At 41.5% G+C, this 22483-nt stretch overlaps 1 protein-coding gene across 1 annotated transcript in view; it reads right to left on the bottom strand.

Annotated features, from left to right (window-relative positions):
* The window catches only part of strip2 (striatin interacting protein 2), a 32604-nt gene extending 10564 nt beyond the window's left edge, over window positions 1–22040 (bottom strand). The window contains exons 1-13 of the mRNA XM_037695894.1: window positions 21817–22040; window positions 20145–20214; window positions 19596–19670; window positions 13382–13516; window positions 13184–13304; window positions 11601–11669; window positions 9065–9171; window positions 8860–8987; window positions 8594–8782; window positions 7816–7821; window positions 2670–2902; window positions 744–809; window positions 614–677 (exon numbers count right to left, since the gene is read on the bottom strand). Of these exons, the coding sequence (XP_037551822.1) occupies window positions 614–677; window positions 744–809; window positions 2670–2902; window positions 7816–7821; window positions 8594–8782; window positions 8860–8987; window positions 9065–9171; window positions 11601–11669; window positions 13184–13304; window positions 13382–13516; window positions 19596–19670; window positions 20145–20214; window positions 21817–21921 (1368 nt within the window). The 5' untranslated portion in view covers window positions 21922–22040. The remainder of the gene's footprint in view (window positions 1–613; window positions 678–743; window positions 810–2669; window positions 2903–7815; window positions 7822–8593; window positions 8783–8859; window positions 8988–9064; window positions 9172–11600; window positions 11670–13183; window positions 13305–13381; window positions 13517–19595; window positions 19671–20144; window positions 20215–21816) is intronic.
* Between the last annotated feature and the right edge of the window lie 443 nt (window positions 22041–22483).

Raw genomic sequence — 22483 nt, 5'->3', positions numbered from 1 at the left:
CACAAAACAGCTGAAAAAAACATCTGAGATCAGCTGAAAATAACTGAAAAATATTTAAATTTGCACAAGGAAGCTGAAAGAAGCTGAACCAGAACAAAATGTGAAAGGAGCAGGAAAAGGTTGTAAACAGATCTAAATATCTAAAGGATGTAAAATGAGCTCAATTCGTTTTTTATGAAGAAAAAAATAGCAGAAAAGGCTAAATATTTCAAAAGCTAAAGTTGTACCAGTACCAAAAGTCATAGCACCCTTCTCATGAAGGAGCTGAACATTTTGATACTAAATTGCTGAAATAACTTAAAAACTCTAGGACGAGAATTGCGCTGAAAGCATATGGAATAGGGATAGTAACGAGAAGTCGGAATAATAAATATAAACAGGAAAACAATAGTGTGAATACTTAAGAGCACAGCTCGCTGACACCCAGGGGGTATTGCTCTGTGTAACCTCATTCTAGGGAAGTATAGATTATTTAGCTGGACGCCAATAAAAGAAGATTCAGCAGCATGGGAGCATCGATTAGCAGACACTTAATCCATAATAAATCTAAACAAACAAAGTAAATAAGATGGACGTTCAGTAAAATCTGACCAGTGCTCGGGTTTCTACTCACCTGTTTGAGGGTCTTGACACTCTCGTGAATGGGTCTGGGCAAGCCCACCAGAGTCTCTGTATCGCTAAAGACAAAACAACCAGTTAACTGAGGGGAGAAAAGAGGAGAATTTAACAATTCAAACACTCACTTTCCCAGAGTAAAACCAATAAACTTGTTTCTGCTGGTCTCCAGGAAGTGCTCGATGTCTTTCTCCCTAAAAAACACACAGAGTTCACGCAGGCTGTGGATTAAGGCGACAGAAACCTGCTGGAAAGTATCAGCATGTATAACAAGTTCCTCACAGAATATCTTTTTATTATCATCATCTTTACTTAACCAGACAAATCCCACAGAGATCACCGATCTCATTCCTTCAACTAGGCGGCCTAAACGTGTGTTTTTGGACTGTGAGATGAAACCGTAATAGTAGGTGAGCTGATGATTAATCTCAAGATAAACGCAGATCAATAATGTGTTTGTATCCGTTGTTACATGAATTATTTATACCACTGAAGCAGCAGCAGCCCCCTGCACTGATTGCTGCATGGCACAGAATCAGCCTCATGATGGGAAATAAATAATTAATCCCCGTCGTGACTTTATCGCCTGATGTGGAATATGAGGCTGATGCCAAATTACAATGATACAACTCGAGGTTTTTGCTACTTTATTAATCAATACACGATAAAAACAGCAAATATCCAAATGCTCTTTGTTGGTTTACCTTTGTGAAATGAAGGTTTAATGGCTTTAAGCTACTAAAGCTAATATCCGGGGTCATTTCGGGGTTTTAAAAGAACATCTAAGACCGTTTTATGCGATTAGTGTAACAAAAACTTCTCAGAGACTCAAGACACTCAAAGCTCTTTACAACGCAATCTGCCCTCATTTACTCGTTCATACAGCACTCTACTAGATCTATACAAAGCTACTTGAAGAAATCATTCTAGAGAGACTAATCAGAGCTTTATCACATTCATACACTGATGGGACACACATCAGAGGCAGTGAGGGGTTCAGTGTCTTGCCCAGGGACACTTCAACATGTGACTGCTGGTGGATTAGAACCCCCAACTCTTGTATTGGAGGACGACTGCTCTAACCACTCAGCCACAGCCGCATCAAAGACACTTGAGAGTGTGTCGGGGATGACTCTCAGCTACAGACACCAAATTTCAGCTTCAGTTTTTCCCCTATCATTATACAAGGAGGGCATCACGCCCCGCCCACCAAACTGCCCCGCCCCCCTGCCAGCGCTGATGTAGCACTAAGTTAGCGGCACACTAAAAAGCTAGCATGCTGGCTCACACCCTCACGCTGAGCCATCCCCCCTACGTGCAAAAAAGACGCCCCCCCCCCCAAAAAAAAAAATCATGGAAGAGATGAGCGCCCTGCCAAGGCAAGTAACCTAGGGGGACACACTAAGCTTATTCAATGTAGAAATGAAGATTATAACCATTCTTATGTTTGTTAAGGCTGATTAGCTGTGGCAGCCATGTTCTCATTCTCAACAAAGACAAATAAATTAGTTGTAGATAATCTTTTTTTTTTTTTTAAACTGTCCACACAGAAACGTAGTTTTTCCTAAACTGTCTTATTGCTGTTTCTAAAAATATCCTAGTAAACACAGCACTGTTTCTAGAAACATAATCGTCCACACAGAAACGCCAAACACGACCCAAAACGCTGTAGAAACTGTACTAGGCCTGTTCGTGGTGTCGTATGAAAATATATCAAAAACAGGAAACGAGGTACGGGGCACGAGCATTAAGCGCTGAATCAAACTGTAAGAAGACAACACCACTGGTTCAAAGGTTAAATTAGAGTTGGATCTATGACATCATCGTTGTTAGCGTTTTGATTGTCTACATTATACTGCAAAGGCGGCATTTCTAGATATATTTTACTCCGGAACCAGTTTAAAAAATAAATAAAATTAAATTTGAGCTACTAAAATGCCAGTTCTGTCTAGAGCTCCAAAGAGTTGCAATAAAATCCGTCCAGCGGTTCATTGGATATTTTGCTAACAGACAAATTGTCATGAAAGGCAGGCAGTCGTGTAATTGACTCTGACCTGACTTTAGGAGCCCATGGAAGACCTTTGGGGAAGTTGACCCTCTCTGTTGGGGGTCTCAGTGGAGGCGGCGGCGGTGGTGGCTGGATGATGACATCACGGTCGAGGGGGTCCACCTCACCCTCAATGCCACTGTCGGCATCCTCCGGGTCCTCATCATCATCTCGGGCGTCATCGTTCTTGAAAGGGTCCCGCTCGTTGTACGTGTCCAGACTGTCCTGCTTGACCAGAGGCTGGGGGTGTCAGAGGACAGGAGGGTCAACAGTGATTTGGGGGAGGTGGGGAGACACGCACACTAGGAGAAAACCCAGATCTGCTACAATAAACATTTGAAAATGAACCGTATAGCAAAACTCCATTTGAAGCGGTGAATTTGCTTTAGAAATATATTTTTTTATTATCTCAAAAAACACTATAGGCTTTATACGAATTATTACACCAAAGTACAAGTATTTTCTTATAGAAAATGTATAACGTGTACTTTTTGAATGGAAGAGTGACGCCATTCTTTTAACTCTCCAGCCCACACACAATTTTCCAACAAAAAAATTGCAAAAAAGTGGAATTTAGGTTGAGATTTGTGTCAGTAGGCTCCAATTTTAAAATAAAAAGTGTGAAGTGTTTACTTTCTAGCAGGTGCAACAAAACAAGCAGAAGGTGGAGGGGCAGGTCGATCAGGCACTGTGTGTGTACACCCACACAGATCTGACGACTGAATAAACAGCAACAACAGCTGGTCCACCTGTAAAATTATCCGCGTTGTTTTTCCTCAAATTTACATAAAAAGGCAGAAGGAAAATCTTCCACCCACTAGCGCGTCTACAAAAACTCATGGATTAATTCAGTTCAGTTTAGATGTAGTTGTTTGTGTAACCATTAGAAAAGAGTCATGCTGGGTGCAATCTGTTTAAAAACCTGCTCGTCGTAGCCTCGTGTTCATAAAATAGATATGGAGTGGTCCCATTCCTCTCAAACTGTTACCAAAAGGAGCAAACTGAAATTTGTGGAAATACTTTTTTTTTTTTTTACTATTTAAGGCTTTTGTGTTTTTCTGATACTACATGATAAAGTACAATACAGTATGATACTATACAATATAATCTGATACAATGTGTGTGATTCTAAACAATATAGTATGATACTGCAATATAATGTGATACAATACGATAGAATATAAAACAATATGATACAATGGGACACACATGATTTGACAACTTACGATACACTTACACGATTACATAGTACACTACGATGCAATTTGATGCATTTTGATAAAATATTGCATAATATGATGTACTATGAAATACAAAATGATTTAAAACAATGAATATAATACATCCTTTTATACAATGCAATAGGGTATGATACGATACAACATGATGCGATACGATACAAAGAGATGCGATACGATGCTCTTGTTCTTTCCCTTCTTCAGGGATTGCCACAGTGAGTGGACTCACAATTGTCTTATGCGGGATGCCCTTTCTGACGCAGCTTGAGCTCAAATTCATAATCTCAAGATTACAAGACCGCGGCACTGACACATCTAGCAACTGCAGTCTTAACACGACATGATGTGATGCAATACAATATAATGTATACAGAATGATACAGACATGCTAGCTAGCTAAAAAGCTAGCAATACGATGTGATGACACAATGTGATACTGTGTGATTCAACACCATACAATATGCTACGATACAATAGAATACGACGCAACAAAAACATGATATAATGCAAATTCGTACAATTCAATACATTCTATTGCAGTGGTTCCCAACCATGGTCCTTGAGGAACACCGTCCTGCATTGTTTAGTTGTTTCCCTGCTCCAACACACTTGATTCAGTTTTATTACTTCCTCAAGTTCTGTCAAAGCCTGTTAAGCACCTATTCATTCAATTCAGGTAAGTCAAAGCAGGGAAACAGATGGTGTTTCTCGAGGACCAGGGTTGGGAACCACTGCCTGTAAACTTGTCTATGACTCAGCACTGACCTAAAACTATCATACAAAAGATCAACAAAAAAATAAATAGACTATTAAAAACTGACAACTGTAATATTATCAGAAAAATATTTAAATCCAAAGAGAACAGGTCAACTCAACATGACATTAATCTTAAAATAACACTTTCACTGCACCCACAAGCAAAGGGTCATAATAAACTTACCACACGTCTGACATCAGGGGAAAAAAAAGGCACAAAATGCAAGCAAGATCCACGAAGGCATTGGTTTGATGTTTAAATCTCATCTACAAACAAGTGAGAAACACACTTTCACACAAACTCACACGGTGTCTCAGCTCAAACAAGTCTGCCAATGAATGACTGGCAACAGTGCAAGCATCAAGCATGAGTAAGCTTTCTGGCCATTAGTTGAGCTACTGCAGTTGATGTATGGTGTATCGGTTGTAGTACTAATGCTGGGCTAAGTGACGGGCACGGTGAGTGCACGATGTGAAGGAGGGAGTGGGTATGAGAAGAGAAGAGCGGGTGGAACTGTGCTGTGAGACATTCTATGGAAAAGCCATTCTCTGCTACGTGGAAGCCGTTTCCCTTTCAGGGTTAGAGGGGCGACTGCTTTCAGTTGCATCCTTTTGAGAGAGAGAGCTCGGAGAAATGCAGCTTCACGAGCTTACGAATGCGACCCATCTTCTCAATGAATGTAATTTAAAGACAGCAGCCCCTTGTTTGAAATCTACAGTGCAAGGTGAATTTCTTGTAGATCGAAACTATTTGCAATGTGATGAAAACTACAAGGGAGATGCTCCTACGGTTGATGTCTGGTGAACTGTCTTTATGGGCGATTGGACAGTGACCACTCCGGTGCCAATGATTACAGCCAGCAAGTCAGCCCTGTCCCCGCAACCCCGCAGTCTGCTAACGGGCATCCCACAGTGGAAGAGGAGGGGAGGAGAGAGTAGAAAGAAACAGGGAAATGAAAAGAGGACTTGTAAAACAAGAGAAAACAAAGCGGGAAGGATGGAAGGACCTCTTCACAAGAGAAGTCGGCTGATAAACTTTGCAAAGTCTTGGTAGGGTGTTCAGGTGAGAAGGGGGTGGGTTCCCTATTAGGCATGATATAAAACAGGTATGGATGCACGATATTATCGGCATGGTATCGTATCGGCCGATATTAGCGATAAAGTTAAATATCGGACATCGGCCATTCCATCAAAATAACAACAATATAAAAGGAGCTGGTTTTTTTAATTATATTATATATGTTTATATAGTGTTACATCATTTTCAGCCCCGTTTTTTGGCATCTGCATTTGGTAGCAGGCCAAATTGACAAAGACCATGCAGAATAATGTAGTATTTTAATTCCACAGCAGAGAAAGCTATGTAGTCTCTGTAAGTAGGTCTACGTAAAAAACATCTGTATTGGTATCGGTTACCAGTCAAGTAAGTTTTAACGTATCAGCATATTGGATATCAGCCAATAATCCAATATTGTGCATCCCTAAAAACAGGGTTTTTATTTTAATATTCAAAGGTCCAAATCTGATTTGTAGATAAGGTCAAAGGTCTGGGACAATAGCAACAACCAAATATTTTATTTAATTTGTGTACAACTTACAACCAAGAGAAATGGTTTGACCCTTGACCTTCAAACGTTCGACAGTAAAACTTGATGTGCGCTGTAGTTTTATAAAAAAGTTATTGAAACTTGATTAACTTAACTACGTTTTGTACCTAAAAATAATAAATAAATAAAACGTCTTTGTTTCCACTCAAGGATAAACACATTAAACAAACTGAACCTAAAGGCAACTTTTACCTCGATCGCTTTTTGTTAAAGATGTCCAGAAACGGTTAAAACGCGTAGTCACCAAAAGTTAAAAATGGCTGCCTAAAATTGGAACCAATGAGATCCGACGGACTCGCCGCTTTAAATGTTCGTTTGTGAAGCGGCTGATATGTGAGCCTTTAGCTACATTTATTGCTGAGAACGCAAACTCACACACTTGTAGAACCAAACATGGTGAGGACAAATTAAACGCATATTTCTTTGTCCACTCATCTTTCAAAACTTTCTACCTTTCTTCTCTTGTTGCACATTTAAATAATGCCATGGCAGTATAACACTGCATGCCAATATATTTTAGCTTTTAGCCGACTTGCTAACGTTGACATACATAGAAATATACAAACGGTAGCTTTTGTCACCATCGCTAACCGACACTGGACACACACAGGTAGAAGTACGGCTTTTGCAGCCGATTTCCACCGTCTCGCTTGTGTCTTCTCACATTCCCTCAACCTGTGCACTCTTGAAGGAGCCACACCTTTCTTATACCATCTGGCAACATACACTTCATTGTGTTGCACCAATGCCCCAATGCAGGGCAATAAAATATGTGATTTGGTCCCAGATTGACTTTAGGATGGTTTTGAATACCCATATGCACCAATGTGGCTTGGCTATTGAGGACTTGAAGCAGAACTCCCTACGTTGGTCTTAAGCCTAAACTACAACCCTGACAAGGTCACAAAAACCCTAATTCAAATGCAATAACTGTGGCAGTGGTGCTGTGTGACCTTCTAGTGTCTTATCCTGGTCCTAGAAGGTCACTATCCTGCATGTTTCAGATGTTTCTTTGCTCCAGTACACCTGGTTTGAATTAATGGGAGATTAAGAGGCTTCTGCAAAATATGAAGTGGTAAGTCAACCATTGAATCAGGTGTGCTGGCGCAGGGAAACAAGTCAAACATGCAGACAGTGGCCCTCTAGGACCAGGACTGGACACCCTTGTTTTAGCATGGAGCTTCATCCTTGCATGGTTTGACAGAGTCTTGCCAATGATTACAGGCGTTTAGGCAAAGGTGAGGACACAGGAGAGAGATTTCAGGATAGCAGCAAGTAAGTCGAGAAGATCTTAGTGGGGTCATTGTTCTGTGTGAAGGGGGGCCTTTAAGACAAAAACTAAATGGACTGCTAAGACGCTAGGTAACTGAGCATGCAGACTGAATCAAATGTAAAATAAGGAAAGGAGAGGGTTGAGATGGAAGGAAGAAGGATGAAAGGAGGCCAAAGAGACAGAAAGAAGAAACTGTGGGACTGCAGGGAAGTGGGAGAGGAGTACAAAAAGTCCAGCTCAGTGCAGAGAAGAGAGAAGAGGGGATTTGTGGGTAAAGACCTGCTTCTTGGGAAAGGGACTGTCTCCTTCCAAGCTATCAACAAAGGCACTCTGTGGGGACACAAGGAAGAGGGGCGATGAGAAACCAGATGGTAGTTAAAGCTCCACCACAGAAAACAAAATAAATCAAACTAAAAAAAAAAAAAAAAACACAAAGCAGAGGCTGGGATTCCCGAAGCAGCATGAGCACCAAGATCATCTGTGGTCACCGACTTACAACAGGGAACGGATGATGCTGGCATTAAAACACCTTTACAACAGCTGACAGAGAAATTAATTAGAGGGAGTTACTGCAGGAATTATCCAGGGTCGTTGTATTAGACACTTAAGTTGTTGTTCAACAGCAACAGTAGCTAAATAATCATAGATGTGCATGTTTTTTTCACTAAGCTAAAATATGCAAATGGGTTATCATATCAAATATCTTTGGTGTTTGTGCTGAACTGTTGCAAACTTGCACCAGATTTCAGTATCGTCTAACTTTAGCTTTCAGAATTTCTCTAAATCTTCAGCATGCTGCTGGACAATCTTTGTGGGGGGGGGGGGGAGGAATTATTTGAGTTTCTGGAGGACATAGACAAACTTGACTGCAACAAAAAAAACAACAACTTAGATTTATAGTCAAAATAAAAGTAAGCAATCATGAGAAGTTTTGAAAGACTCCCATGATTGCTTACAAGAATGTATGTTGATTTTGAGCATGAAAATGATTTAAATTCACTAATAAGCTAAAATGATCACAATCAGACTGTGCGTGTGCGGTTGTCGTGCCACGTACCCTGCGGCTGCGGCGGCCTCTCTTCTGCTGCTGCTGCTGTTCGATGAGCTCCATGGCGGAGGCCGGGGGCGAGGCCGCTCTCATGGCTCGCACCACCTTGATGCTGTCCTCTGGGAGCGGGGGCAGGCGGAGCCGCTCCCGGCCTCGCACCTTCATCTCCTGGAGCTCCTCGAACCCGCCCAACGTAAACTAGAACGCAGGGGACACGGAGTGGGTACGCGGCGACGCGTTGACGGTCATAACTGAAGCGGTTCAGACGCACTAACCAGTATGGTTTTCCACAGCAGCAGGAGGACCTTCTTCATGGGGAAGTGTGGCGCGTTCATGCTGCAGAACTTGGTCACCATGGTGAAGAGGAGCAGAGCGAAGGGCTCCTCGTTGTAAAGAGGTGAGCCTGGGAGTTTTCAGGAATGTTTGTCTGAATCATTGCATTACCAGACACTTGTGAACACACACACACGGCACACACACCTAGCTCGCTCTTAAAGGCGTCTCTGGCTGCTCTCCACTCCGGTCGATCGTCTTCCGTTTGGACTCTAATGGTCTCCACCATCAGGTACATGATGCTCAGTAACACCCTGAGAGGAAAAACAAACAGACGCTCGTCGAGTCTGGGAGAAAAGGGAGGTCAAATCTATTTGTAGATGCAGCGCAGACATGGAGGATTACGATCGATTTCCAAACGCCAAAAATAAATTTTGTTCATCTGTGCTGCCACTTTAAAAGAGAATCAGAGCCGTTTGTCCCAGCAGAGCTGCCGTAGCTTCTTGTTATAAAAACATGTCACGATAACAAATTTTGCTGGGTGATTAATCGTCTCGGAAATTATTGCGATAAACGATAACATTGTTTGAAATTTGACAATAATTAGTAACTATTGTCAACTTTAAGAAGAAATCATGTTTAATTTGTTTTGAGGGTAGTACTTTTTTTGACCACTGGATGGCAGTATAAGAATGTTTGAACTGAAGGATGGATAGTGAGGGAGCGAGCAGCGCATCTCTTTAAGAAAAATGGGAGGGAGGCCCCTTGATGTGACATCTGTTTTTTGGTTCTCAAAATGGCGGATGCTCCATGTGGTTTGAACTCTTTAAGTATAACATTTTTCTGCAAAGCGTTTAATAAAAATAAATAAATAAATCAGTAAACAAGTTCTCAGCTTCTTTTTGCAGAGAAAAACAACTTTTTACACGAAGGCACAGGTTTCAAACGTGAATTTTGGAGCTTTGACAAGACGAAGTTTTTTTCCCCGAGGTCGGCCTGTTAGCTTAGCTTCTTAGCTTAGCTGCTTTTAACGATTCAAAAACGCGATTTTAGATCGCTAAAACGGATTTTTAAATAGAAAAGAGAAAGGAAGGGGTCAGTGAAGAGCACTGGAGTTGAGCCTTGTCATCCAGCGTCTTCAGAGAAAGAGAGACAGGAAGAAACGATAAAGCCGATAAATGAAAATGAGGTTGATAATTTTCATTTATCATACGATTAATTTATTGTTTATCGCGACAGGCCTAGCGATAAAGCTGCGTTTTTACAACTTTCCTTCGCTGAAAATGTAAGAATACGTCTGTAAATATTTGTGTCTTTCATAACGACTCAGAAAGTTTGAATCCAGTGATGAGAAAGAAGCTAATGGTGCGAGTGCTTCTTAAGCTATCAAAACGTTCGGCTCATTCGGGACATTCCTGCTGTGACTTTTGGTATTTGTGCAATTTTTACTTTTTGGAATATTTAGCTTTGTCGGCCATGTTTTTTCTAATTGAAAAAGAACGGAGCTCTCTTCACATCCATTAAACCCTTTGTGTTGTTGAAAATATTTTAGTGGTCATTTAAGCTTTTGATCTGCGCCAGCTTGTTCAGCTTCGTTGTGCCGATTTCAGCTCCTTTCAGCTTTTTTTTTTTCCCATTTCAGCTTTTTCCAGGTATTTTTCTGTTCCTTTCAGCTTCTTTCAGCCTTTTCAGCTTCTTTTGAAGATATTATTTCTGCAAATTTTACCCTTTTGCTTTTTTTAAATTAATTTTCTGTCTTTTGTGCATCCTAATAATTTCAACTTTTTATGCTTCTTTCAGCCCCTTTTTGCTTTTTTTAGCCCTTTCAGCTACTTTTTTTTTTGCAAATTTCAGCTTATTTCAGTTTTTTTTTCAGCCTTACTTTGCCTATTTCAGCTTATTCTGCTCATTTCTGACATATCAGCTGTTTAAATTCAACTCGCATTAATAGCTTAGCGATGAAACCTTTTCAGTTTGGTTTCAACTTCAGCAGCTTTCAGTAAAAGTCATTCAGCAATAAGCATTCACACAGTTGGGGAAACAAATAACTTTATGTTTAAACTGCGTTCACAACAAACCTTCAAGAGAATCGAGCCCAGATAAGAAAGCCCATGCATCTGCATTGGGAGCTACGGCTAAATCAAAAACAAACACACTTTTTTTTTTCTTTATGTAACAAATTTTAATTCATATTAATAATAAAAGTAAGTTTCTTTCGGCTGCTCCCTTCTTCAGGGGGCACCACATTGAGCAAACTCACATGCAAGATATGGTAATCAGTTTTACGCCGGATGCCCTTCCTGACACAACCTGGGCTCGAACCTGCAACCTCAGGATTACAAAACCTGACTGCCGAGCTACCAATGAATATTAATTAAATTGTTGAATTTATTGTCAAAAAACAAACAATAAAGGGCTTTAAAAATCTGCACCGGCTTTTAAAAATTGCATATGGATTGGAAAAACGGATAACCGGTCAACCTGTGAGGTGCTTTAAAGTTTTTAACAGATTTTACCCAATCTGGTAGCATTCAGAGCATGCCATGGGGATGACTCTCAGCTACTACCACGCTAAATTCTAGCTCAATATTTGTAAAATTAACTGCGTTATGGCCATTTTTGCGTATGATAAGCTCAAGCTGTGTCCTGTGGTTTGTGAGATATTTTACTGACAGACACAGGAAGCGTACTCGTCTGTGAGCGTGACGCAGAAGAGGAGGATTCAGGAGCTGATGGGACTCACCTGAGCTCTGTGCTGTCCGCGAGAGAGATGGCGGGCTTCCTCACTGCACTGCTGCATGCTTGGTTGTTGCTGCGGACAATTTTATTCATATGTTTATTTAAAAAAAAACAACAGATTATAATCTAGAACATGGAGACACACATAATGCCTTCTTTCATTTCCCCACATAATCTGCCGGACGTTCTGCGTCTATTTGTCTGATTGTTCTGCTCCGGCTGACGAGAGGCTGACGTAACGACGGAGCCCAGAGGAGCCGACGCCGGCAGCAGAGCTGGAGGCTGCAGATGTGCTGAGACTGCACAGCTGTGTCAACACTGAGACACTACTGACTTTTAGTTCTCGCAGCTTAATAACATTTTCAGCTTTATTTATGAACAGTTTAACAACATAAATACATTAAAATCATTTCAATTCCTTAAAAGCACAGTTCTGTTTCAAATCTGCTCCATTTTTGTTTTCTCACTCCTCGTTTCGCGTTTACGTCTGATTTTACTCATTTCAGCTTTAAGTTTTGTTTGATGACTTCCCTTTATCTACTGTTTGGCAAATTTTAGCTTTTAAATTGTGTTTAAATTGCACTTTTATCTGCAGTGTTGAGAGTTTTGCCATGAAACTACAGTTAAATTTATTTTAGCTTTTAGCTACTATATTAGTAAATTTAGCTTTTATCTTATTTTAAGTGTTAGCTACTGTCATACTAAATTGTGTTTTACAGTTCTCATTTTAGCATTACCGATTAGGTTTTTTTTTTACTTTTAGCTACTCTTTTGGGTTTAGCTAGTTTTGCTAAACGTAGCCTTTACAAAGTGCTGATTACTTTAGCTTTAAGCTACTGTTTTGCTAAATATTGCATTTAGCTATTGTTTTGCTAGTTTTAGCTCTCAGTTACTGCCCTACTAGTTTCAACTTTACCTACTATTTTATCAGTTTTAGCTTTTAGGTATTAGTTTGCTGGTTTTAGCTTTCAACTTCTGCTTTGCTGAATCTTAGCTCTTAGCTGCTGCTTCGATTTTGTTAGCTTTTAAAAAAAGTTTAGCCAATTTTTGCTTTTACTTTCATTTGCGCTAATCCTAGCGTTTGGCTACTGTTCTGTTCATTTTAGCATCAAGCAAGTTTGCTGTCAATTTTTGTTTGATGTTGCCAATTTTAGCTTTTAGCTCTTGTTCTGCTTGTTGTAGCGAACAATTCAGTTAATTCATTCAGCACTTGGAAACTGAATTTACTCCTTTCAGCTTTTAGTTAGTTTTGTTTGATTCCCCTTTATCAACTGTTTAGCTAATTTTAGCTTTAGCTACTCACAGAGTAAATAAATGTATTTAGTTTCAGCTTTATTGAGCTAACTTTAGCTATAAGCTACAGATCTGCTCATTTTAGATTTTAGCTACTGCTCTGATTACGTTAGCTTTGTAGTGGTTGTGCTTTAGCTTTTAGCTCATGTTCTGCTTGTTTGTTCTGCTCACTTCAACCCTCCATCTGCTCTATTTGAACTTCAGCTTTGCTCGTTCTAGCTTCGGTTAACTCGGTTTGTGCAGCCTTCGTGCAGAAAGCTTTCGGTCGACGGTGAAGACGAACGTGAGACTCACTCGATCTCCATGCTGAGCAGCTCCAGCAGCGCCGTGAAGAGGCCCATGTCATAGAGGAGAAAGATGTTGTGTCTGGACCAGTGGAGCACGTCCACCTCGGTGTCGCACTCGTCAAACGCTCCTGGATCAAATTTAAAACGTGCGTTTGATAGTCACATTTCTGTAGTTTAACTGACTGAAGGGATACGAGCCACGCACCCTGAGCCAGGTAGAGGATGGACCGGGCCACCTTCAGCCGCTTGTCCCGGTCCGTCACCTCCAGCGCATCCAGGAGCCTCATCACATACGCCCTCTGCTCCTCCGTCGTCAGCTCCGTCCACCTCCTGCCTCCAGCTGCGGGGAGAAAACAGCAGCAGAATGTCCACTTCCTGTCAGACAACGGCTTGGTTTTTTTTTTTAACTTTACTGGTAACCGTTGGAGCCTGGCCTCAGAAACAAACAAAAAAATGGCTACAGCTTTGTCCGTTTTATAGAAACTGAGCTAAATTCTGGTGTGGTAGTTGCAGAGAGCGGCTCACAACATTTAGGTTGAGCACAAAAAGATTGTGGCTAAATTTTTTATCCTTCAAGAAACACTTAACCTTTATTTTGTTTTAAACATACCCGATGTTCAACTATCGGTTGGTTTTCTAATTATCTCTCAGATCGGAGGCAATCAACACAATGGTACTTCTAGTTATTTAACTGTCAACAATGGTGTACCACAAGGCTCAGTCTTAGGACACACCCCATTTACAATCTACATAAATAATGTAGGTCAGATCATTCCTAACGCATATTTACATTTCTATGCCGACGACACAATAGTTTATTGTCGAGCTAAATCAGTTGCTAAGGTTTTCCAGCTTTTCCAGTCTGCATCCAGTCAGATTTGTTCCGTCTCAAACTGGTGCTAAATTCTGATAAAACCAAAGGGATGTTGTTTTCAAACAGAAAGTCGGTATAAGCAGTCCTTCCTTCTATCTCATCTTCAAATGGTGTTCCTATTGAATTTGTCAAGTACTATAAATACTTGGGTATCTTGGTTGATGCACATTTCTCTTTTAAGCTCCACGTTGAAAACTTGATTAAAAAAATTTGAAATTAAAACTGTTTCGTTTTCAAAAACAGATCCTGTCTAACTTTGAATGCTAGGAAACACCTTGTAACTGCGACTTTCCGTCCCTCCATTGACTATGTTGACATTATTTACATGAATTTTTCTGCAAGCACCCTGCGGATGTTGGACGCTGTGCCCTAAGATTCATAACTGGCTACAACCATCGTTCCCACCACTACACTTCACTGTATTCATCATTAACTTCACGCAGACTCTCCTACTGGGACATTTTCATCTTTAAATCACTTCTTGGTCTGTTGCCTTCATAAATCTCCTCCTACATGTGTCTGCGTGAGTGCAGCTACAGCATGCGCTCTCAGGACATTATTACCTGCAGTGTCCCCTCATTGCAGACTGAACTCGGCAACAGGGCCTTCTCCTACTTCACTCCTGTTTCCTGGAACACCTTGCAAAAAGATCTGAAGCTCTCGACCTTGACCTCTCTAAGGGATTTTAAACATTTGTTAAAGTCAATGCAAAAATTAATGCAGAAGTTCCTGTTTTTAGTATTTTACCCCGTTTCATAATTTAGCTAGTTTTTATTTTGTTTTATATCCCTACTTTTATTTACTTTTCAATGCATATGATTTTTATGACTGTGTATTGTTGTGTGTACTTTATCTGCTGTTCTTTTTGTTTAAAACAAGTCTCTTGTAAATGAGTCCTCAATAAATAAATCCAACAATGTTCAGTCAGGCAGCACGGTGGCGCAACTGGTAGAGCTGCTGCCTCTCAGCGAGCAGGTCCTTGGTTCAAACCCCAGTCCAGGGGCCTTTCTGGGTGGAGTTTGCATGTTCTCTCCGTGCATACGTGGGTTTTCTCCGGGTACTCTGGTTTCCTCCCACAGACCAAAAACGTGCAGGTTAGGCTGATTGGTAACTCTAAATTGTCCCTAGGTGTGAGTGAGAGAGTGAATGGTTGTTTGTCTCGTTTGTCTCTATGTGGCCCTGGGATGGACTTGCGACCCGTCCAGGGTGTACCACGCCCCTCGCACAGTGATTGCTGGACATGGGCACCAGCGACCCCCGTGACCCAAAATGGAATAAGCGGGTAAAGATAATGGATGGATGGATGTTCAGTCAGGTCATCTGGACGGTTTATTTTTTTTGTGCCGAAACGTTTCGCCCTCCATCCAGAAGGCTTCATCAGTCTGAGGAAGCACCAAACAAAACTGATTCTCCCCCAACAGCTTACTCTAAAGTGGAAAAAAACAGTTATGTTTGTGCTAAGATGTCCTCTGGGGCACGCCCTCGCCCTCGTCGACAGTCGTGTCCAACTGGTTCAACTGGGAGAAGCAGTTTTGTTTGGTGCCTCCTCAGACTGATGAAGCCTTCTGGATGGAAGGTAAAACATCTCAGCTCAAAAAAAGAAGCCGTGCAGATGACCTGAATGAATATTGTTGGATTTTATACCTAGGTTATTGAGCATGGACTTTGGTGTTTAAATAAAGGTTGAATGAAGGTTTTAGCTCTGGATGTGGCTGAAATCAAACTACGCAGTAATCAGGAGGGACATATAAAACTGCTGACAGAGAGAAAACTTAAAAATATCCTGCTAAATGAGTCAAGTTGATTTCACGCAGTCCATTCGTAGACTCTTCATTTGATGAAGCATCATCGATGATTTCATTAACGTTTCTGCTCTACAAACAAAATCATTCGCTCCTCGTTAAGCTCGACGTGACTCGACAAATACTGTAATTTCTGAGCGACGCACTGGGAATTTATAGGACGCGACACAAACGACTGACGAGCGCGCCGTCGGTGCCCCTCACCGTGCAGACACAAAAAGCACAAGTCAAGCAGGAAGCCCACCCTCTGTCAACCAAACGCACACGCTAACGAAAAGGACATGAAGCGGAGGCAGCGCTGAGCTGCATCTCTGTACAACAGCAGCTAGAGAGCTCCTCGGAGGAGGCAACACATAAAGAAGGTCTGCTTCAAAACAATACGCTTTTTGTTCCAAAAGGAAGAAGCGGGTAAAAGATAATATAAGACATTCTACCGTAAAAATAAGATTTACTGGAAGGTCCCCTGAGTTGTCCCCACTAAGAGGCAACAGAATGGTCATGCACGTCTGTTTGACACCATATTTCTCAGATGTGGTGTTCCAGCTACGATGACGCTGGTGACTTTACATCTTACCAGTAAGCTTTGTTCAAAAAGGCGCTCTTCAACTATTTCACGTTAGACAGATTCTGCTGCTTGGAATCATCTATTCCTGGGATTTTTATCTTTCTTGTGAATAAATAAAAATCCATTATAAATAAAAATAGATAAAACATAAAAATCAACGAGCTGTTTTTTCACGTCTCCCGCGTGCTTTTGCCACAACAAACGGTGACAGCGGTGGGATTCGAACACACGTCACCGTTTGTCACAACGTTTTCTGGGCAAACTGGAGTTTTGTTGATTTGTGGGAGACAAAAAAAAAAAGTTGAATTTGTAGCGAACAAAAACAAGAAGAGAAAATGGTAAATTACTGTATATTCAACTCCAGTTCAGCAAACAAAATATCAATAACAATGCAAAAAATTCCAATAAAGTTTATTGGAATCCTTTGCATTAGTGTCAGTACATAAAGATCTAATATAGACACCAAGTCTTAGTGTCTATCTTAAATCTTTATGCACCGTTTCTTTTAACACTTCATATTTTTGCTATTGTTGGATGTAACTGGGACCCTGTGTACATAATTTTGTTCCACCTCTTGTACAATATGTGGTGAAATGACAATAAACCTACTTTTCTCAATTCAGTTTATTTATGTAGCACCATTTCACAACAAAGTTGTCTCAGGGCACTTTACAGAAATATTCACATACATAAAAAGCCAATTAGTAAAGTTCTCTATCTAAGGTAGGGCTGCCATTTCTAACCCAAACCTGGCCCGACCCAAATTAATGTGCGGGCCAGGCTGCGTCAGCGGACACTCGCAGCTGACGATCCAATTATATGGCAACATGGCTTGCCATACACCACCAGCCGCATGCAGCCATTTCACCGTGCGCTGACCGGCTTTGAAAGAGTTCAATTCAGATGGGACTATACTGCCAGGCAGCGATCATTCGCCCAAATGGACGTTCATTCAGCCGCTGCACTCGGCGAACGCGTGCGGCAGATGATCCAAACAGGTGAGATCCCAAAATATCCGACATGTCAGAGCAGGGTCCGTGTCTGAATAATGCAGGAGCAGGGATTTAATGCAGTTTGACGGCCATGAAAGGACAAACACCCCCTCAGCTCCGATCTTCTGCACCCTTTATTTACTCAGCCTCGCACGTCAGCCGACTGTTAATAACTATATAAGCAGTCAAAGCTTTATTAAAAATTTCGGGGTGTGTTCAGATTCGGACCTGTAATTACTGTTAATACGTCGGGTCAAGTGGGGTTCGGAAATTATGGCTATAGGCTGGGGTCGGGTCAGATTTTTTGGGGCTCGAAAAAAAATGTTAAAATGTTTTTGGACATTTAGGGGTCCAACTTATTGCCAGTTTGGCAATAAGTTGGACCCCTAAATGTCCACAGCTAGCACATGGAGGGTGTTGTGAGCAGAACTTGAGTTGATCTCAACTAATAATGTCCTTCCATAATTGAAATCATCTTGTTTTCAGAAGGTTTTATAAATATCCAAACCACAAGTGTAAAAATGCATCAAATTTAATAAACAAAAACAAAGCTAAAAGGATAAAGCTGTTTGTAAGAAGTTGTGTTTTCAAGCTCTAAGAGTCCAACAGACGGCATCAGATTTAACATACATGCATGCGTGATCAAACGGCTGCAAAACGAGCCCACATGATCGCCCTTCCACCACCGTGCTTGACAGTTGGTATGCGTCTTTTGCGCAGCTATGCTGCGTTCTTCCACAGGTTTGTCCCTCCTTGGCTTAATTTCTGCTGAATACATCATGACATCGTGGAATCTGTCGTGTACTTTTACACACCTTTGAACAATTACAGAACTCATTAAACATCAGATCATTTTCAATAAAACAAATGAAAGTACCGTTCCCCTCCATGACTGTATAAACTGAACACGGTCTTCATTAAAAATAACACACTATAAAATCCTGAACTGGTCTCAGATTGATGTCAGTTATAGTTGCAGGGTGAAGAGGTCGCCTTCTAGGAAAACAAGAACACGTTTCCATGAGTTTTGGGAAATGTTTAGTCCTGTTGACCTTGAGTGCATCACTTCAGGGCTCTAATATCAATCAACAGGCGCCACACTGTTACTGTGATCAGGAACACCAGACAGTTAATATGCGCCACTGGAGAACGCTGTCTTATTGTCTTTTCCTGTAAAATAACGATGCACGTAGGGCTGCACAATTTTGGGAATATCTGCTGCTCAACACAATATTTGATATAAACCAAGATTTTTCACATTATTCTTACTTTGGCATCTCTGCCATCAGCATCTAAACTTGTTGGAAGCCTTTAGTGCAGCAAGGACTCATCTGATTGATCAAATATACTGTTGGTATGTAGTTCATGCTGTGATTCACTGACTTTATACTCAATGACATCGTGGTGAATAGGCCTGTCACGATAAATTCTGCTGGGCGATTAATTGTCTCAGAAATTATTGCGATAAACGATAATATTGTTTGAAATTTGAAAATAATTAGTAATTATTGTCAAATTTAAGAAGAAATGTTGGTTAATTTGTTTTGCATGTAGTACATTTTTTGACCACTGGGATGGCAGTATAAGACTGTTTGAACCCAAGGATGGATAGTGAGGGAGCGAGCAGCATTATTCTTTAAGATAAATGGGGGAGAGGCCCCTTGACGTGACATGGGCTGTCTCTCTTCGGTTCTCAAAATGGCGGACGCTCTGTGTGGTGTGAGCTCTTTAACATAGCATTTTTCACACAAAGCTTTTAATAAAATTCATTAAACAATTAAACAAGTTCTCAGCTTCTTTTTGCAGAGACAAAACTTTTTACACGAAGGCACGGGTTTCAACCGTGAATTTTGGAGCTTCAACAAGACTGAGGTCTCTCCCCGAGGTCGGCCCGTTAGCTTAGCTCGTAGCTTAGCTTCTCGCGCTCAGTGATTTTGGACGATTAAAAAGGATTTTAAAGCGAAAAGAGAAAAGGAGGGGTCAGTGAAGAGCACCGGAGGTGAGTTTTTTGTCATCCAGAGAGAGACACAAAGAAACGATAAAGCCAATAAATGAAAATGAGGTTGATAATTTTAATTTATCATGCGATTAATTGATTTTTTATCGTGACTGCCCTAGTGGTGAAACTACATTCTCCATATATTGCCCAGCCCTACCAACATAATCACACCAGCTACATAGGCTACCGTGGTTTCTGAAGTCCTCCTCGAAGTAGTCCCTGTTCAGGGCGAACTCCGGTTGCTCGGTGTAACTGTAGAGCTCTGCGGACAAAACAGAAATTTATTTTTTAAATAAATCTTGCACAATCAATTTCAGAGATATAACCTGTGCAGAAAAATAAGGTTATGGTTGAAGGAGCTCAGTGTTACCGCAGTGAGACTATTCTCACTGTTTTAGATGGAAAGATCCAAACTACAGCTTGTAACTTTTTAGGGATGGACCCCTAAAGGAAGCAAGCGATGAAAGAAAAAGAATAAAGATTTGAACTCCCGTCTGCATCTCTGGGGATCTTATCTCCATCTAACCAGCTGTCACATTCAGCTGCTCCTCCTCAGTGCCGTCATCACACTTTGACCTGGAGGAGCTGTCACTACAGAGCTGCAACTGTCCGTTCATCAGGGTGGCTAAGACTTTTGGCAGAGCGGGAAGGAGCAACATCTTCCAGGCTCGAAATTAAAACGAGCTGGTGCGCCCCGCGTTAAAGACGTGAAATGAAATGTTTTGAACGTTCGTACCCGAGAGTTCAGCGGTGAGCGTGTCCGAGTCTCCGTACTCGAACTCCAGGTTTGGAGACTCCATGGAGCTCTGCGGGAAAAAAACAAGAACAAAAGCGCCTCGTGGTGAGAAATGAGATGGTCAAACCTTGGAAACATTCAAGCTTTATTGTCAATGACTTTCAGCTTCTGCATTCAATTTAAAAATGGAGTTTCATTTTGCCTCCTTAATAGATTTTCTGGTCCATATTGGCAGCCACTTCGTATCCTCTCTCGTAGTTACAGGCGCTCGCTCTACAAATAGCTTTAATAACTGAAGAGTTTCAGGAGGCTCTCCCCATCAAAGTGGTCTGATGAAGCAGCGAAGACAAAATAAGAGTCAACACGTGCCCCATTTCAGAGAGGGGTTAGCTGTTGTGGTCAGGCAGGGGTGTATGTCGGTTTTAGCCTCGATGAGATCAGCACGAAGCGCAACAGCAGCCGAACGCAACACTTAAAATTCCTGCAAATAAAAAGGAAAAGACAGCAAACCTTCCTAAGTTTAGCTCAGTGATGATGAGGATGAGGAATTAACGTCAACAAGTTGGTGATCCAAGCTGGAGGGACGTTCAGGAACACCACACACACCGGAGAGACACCAACAAGCACACAGGACGGAAACTATTTCTTCTCTTATGTACAGAGAAACTGGTTCTGCGAGACACATCAAGACACCTAAATGTAACAGAACACTGCAGAATAAATAGGATGACGCCATATAAAGGACTATACATAATGGTACACGTGTGGACGGGTGCTGCATGGGACAAAAAGCCCAATCGGTCTGCTTCTTGTGATGGAGATTATGTTTTTCAGTATGAATTATTAATGAGAGTGAGAACTAAAATACACTCCTGAGCACAAGTTGTATTCAACACTAAAAAAAAAAAAAGGTCCGTAAATATACTCTGGCTCAGCTGTCCGTGCTCTCATTTAAAAATACACACAAAACCAGTCAGTGGTAACAAACTGGCAGGCAACAACAAGCTAAACATAATGATTTGATGTCATTACTGCACTCATAAATTGGGAGATGTGAAAAAAAAAAACTTCAGAAGTCATTTCAACTCTGCATAAAACACTGTAGATTCATAAATAATTACCTTTGTGGGCATTTGCTGCTCACGGATCAAGAACTTTAAAGATCCGACTTGTAATCTTCACGCAGCGTCCGTTTCTTTGAGGCTTACTTTTCACTCTGCACTCTTTGTCTGCCTGTCATTAATCGGGACCGACAGATACAGGTGTTGCGGTTACCATGGTGACCTTAAAGCGGCGCTGGCAGGCGCTTCAGCGTTGTTTTTTTTTTGTTTTTTTTACAGTTCATACCTCCAACTGTAGGTATTTGCTGAGTTGGTGGGTTTTGGGGGCAGCAGCTGCATCGAGTCCACCCACAGGACGGTTGATTATTTAGAGTCAAACATAATATTCTGGCACGAACGTGTAAATGTTTGGGGTCGGAGTCACATTTCACCACCTGCACCCAGCACCGCTGTAGGATAACCGGACTATTTTTAGGACTCGGCAGCCAAAATAGCACCTCGCCGTCTGCCTGCATGCTTTCGAGCCAAGACACCGCATGGAGGGGACATTCAGCTGGTCTGAAAGCTCCCCAGCAACAACACACCTCTCTCATACCACCACCACCATTTACCTCCGACTCCTTCTGCTGGTCCTTGAACGCATCTTTCCCCTTCAGCCTCTGTCTGTCGCCGTTGTCGTTCAGGTTATTAATGATGGGAACCTCCATGTCCTCCATCTTCCCTGGCTCGGCTCACTCACTCGTCGGCGGGTGGAGTTGGTGCATACCGGTGCGGCTGGAAGAGTTCAGACTGCGGCTCCAGTCCAGGGAGCCGCGCGAAGGGTCTCCTCCTCCAGGTCCCCGCGCGCCCCAAGTGGGCGGGGCTAGAGGCAGGCAGAAGAGAGGCGCGTGGACCTGACCCCACAGCGGGCAGGTTCAATGACAAACTCGTTTTTAGTTCCTAATTTGTTTAAAACGACACCGAAATCAACAAATACAATTAAAAAAAAAAAAAAATATATATATATATATATATATATAAAAAACAATAATGGGAAAAGACAAAATTTCTCAAAACTAAAAAGTTTACCGCGCAACAATTTAACTACGGAAGCCTGAAAAGGACAAAACAAGAACAAAAATGTACAGCTAAAATGTTTTGCTTTAATGGAAATTGTAAAATCTCGAACAAGTCCATTCATTTAAAAACTTGTAGCGTTTACTGCGCTGGAAAAATGAGACACGCTGAGGACTTTTTACAATATCGAGTTTTTCATCCAGCCACCTTTTCCCTCTCTTC

This window comes from Nematolebias whitei, chromosome 22 (genome assembly GCF_014905685.2).
Source record: "Nematolebias whitei isolate Nwh7 chromosome 22, NemWhi1, whole genome shotgun sequence".
Taxonomy (NCBI): Eukaryota; Metazoa; Chordata; class Actinopteri; order Cyprinodontiformes; family Rivulidae; genus Nematolebias; species Nematolebias whitei.
The sequence above is the reverse complement of the archived record's forward strand: the minus strand, read 5'-3'. Positions and strand labels throughout refer to the sequence as shown.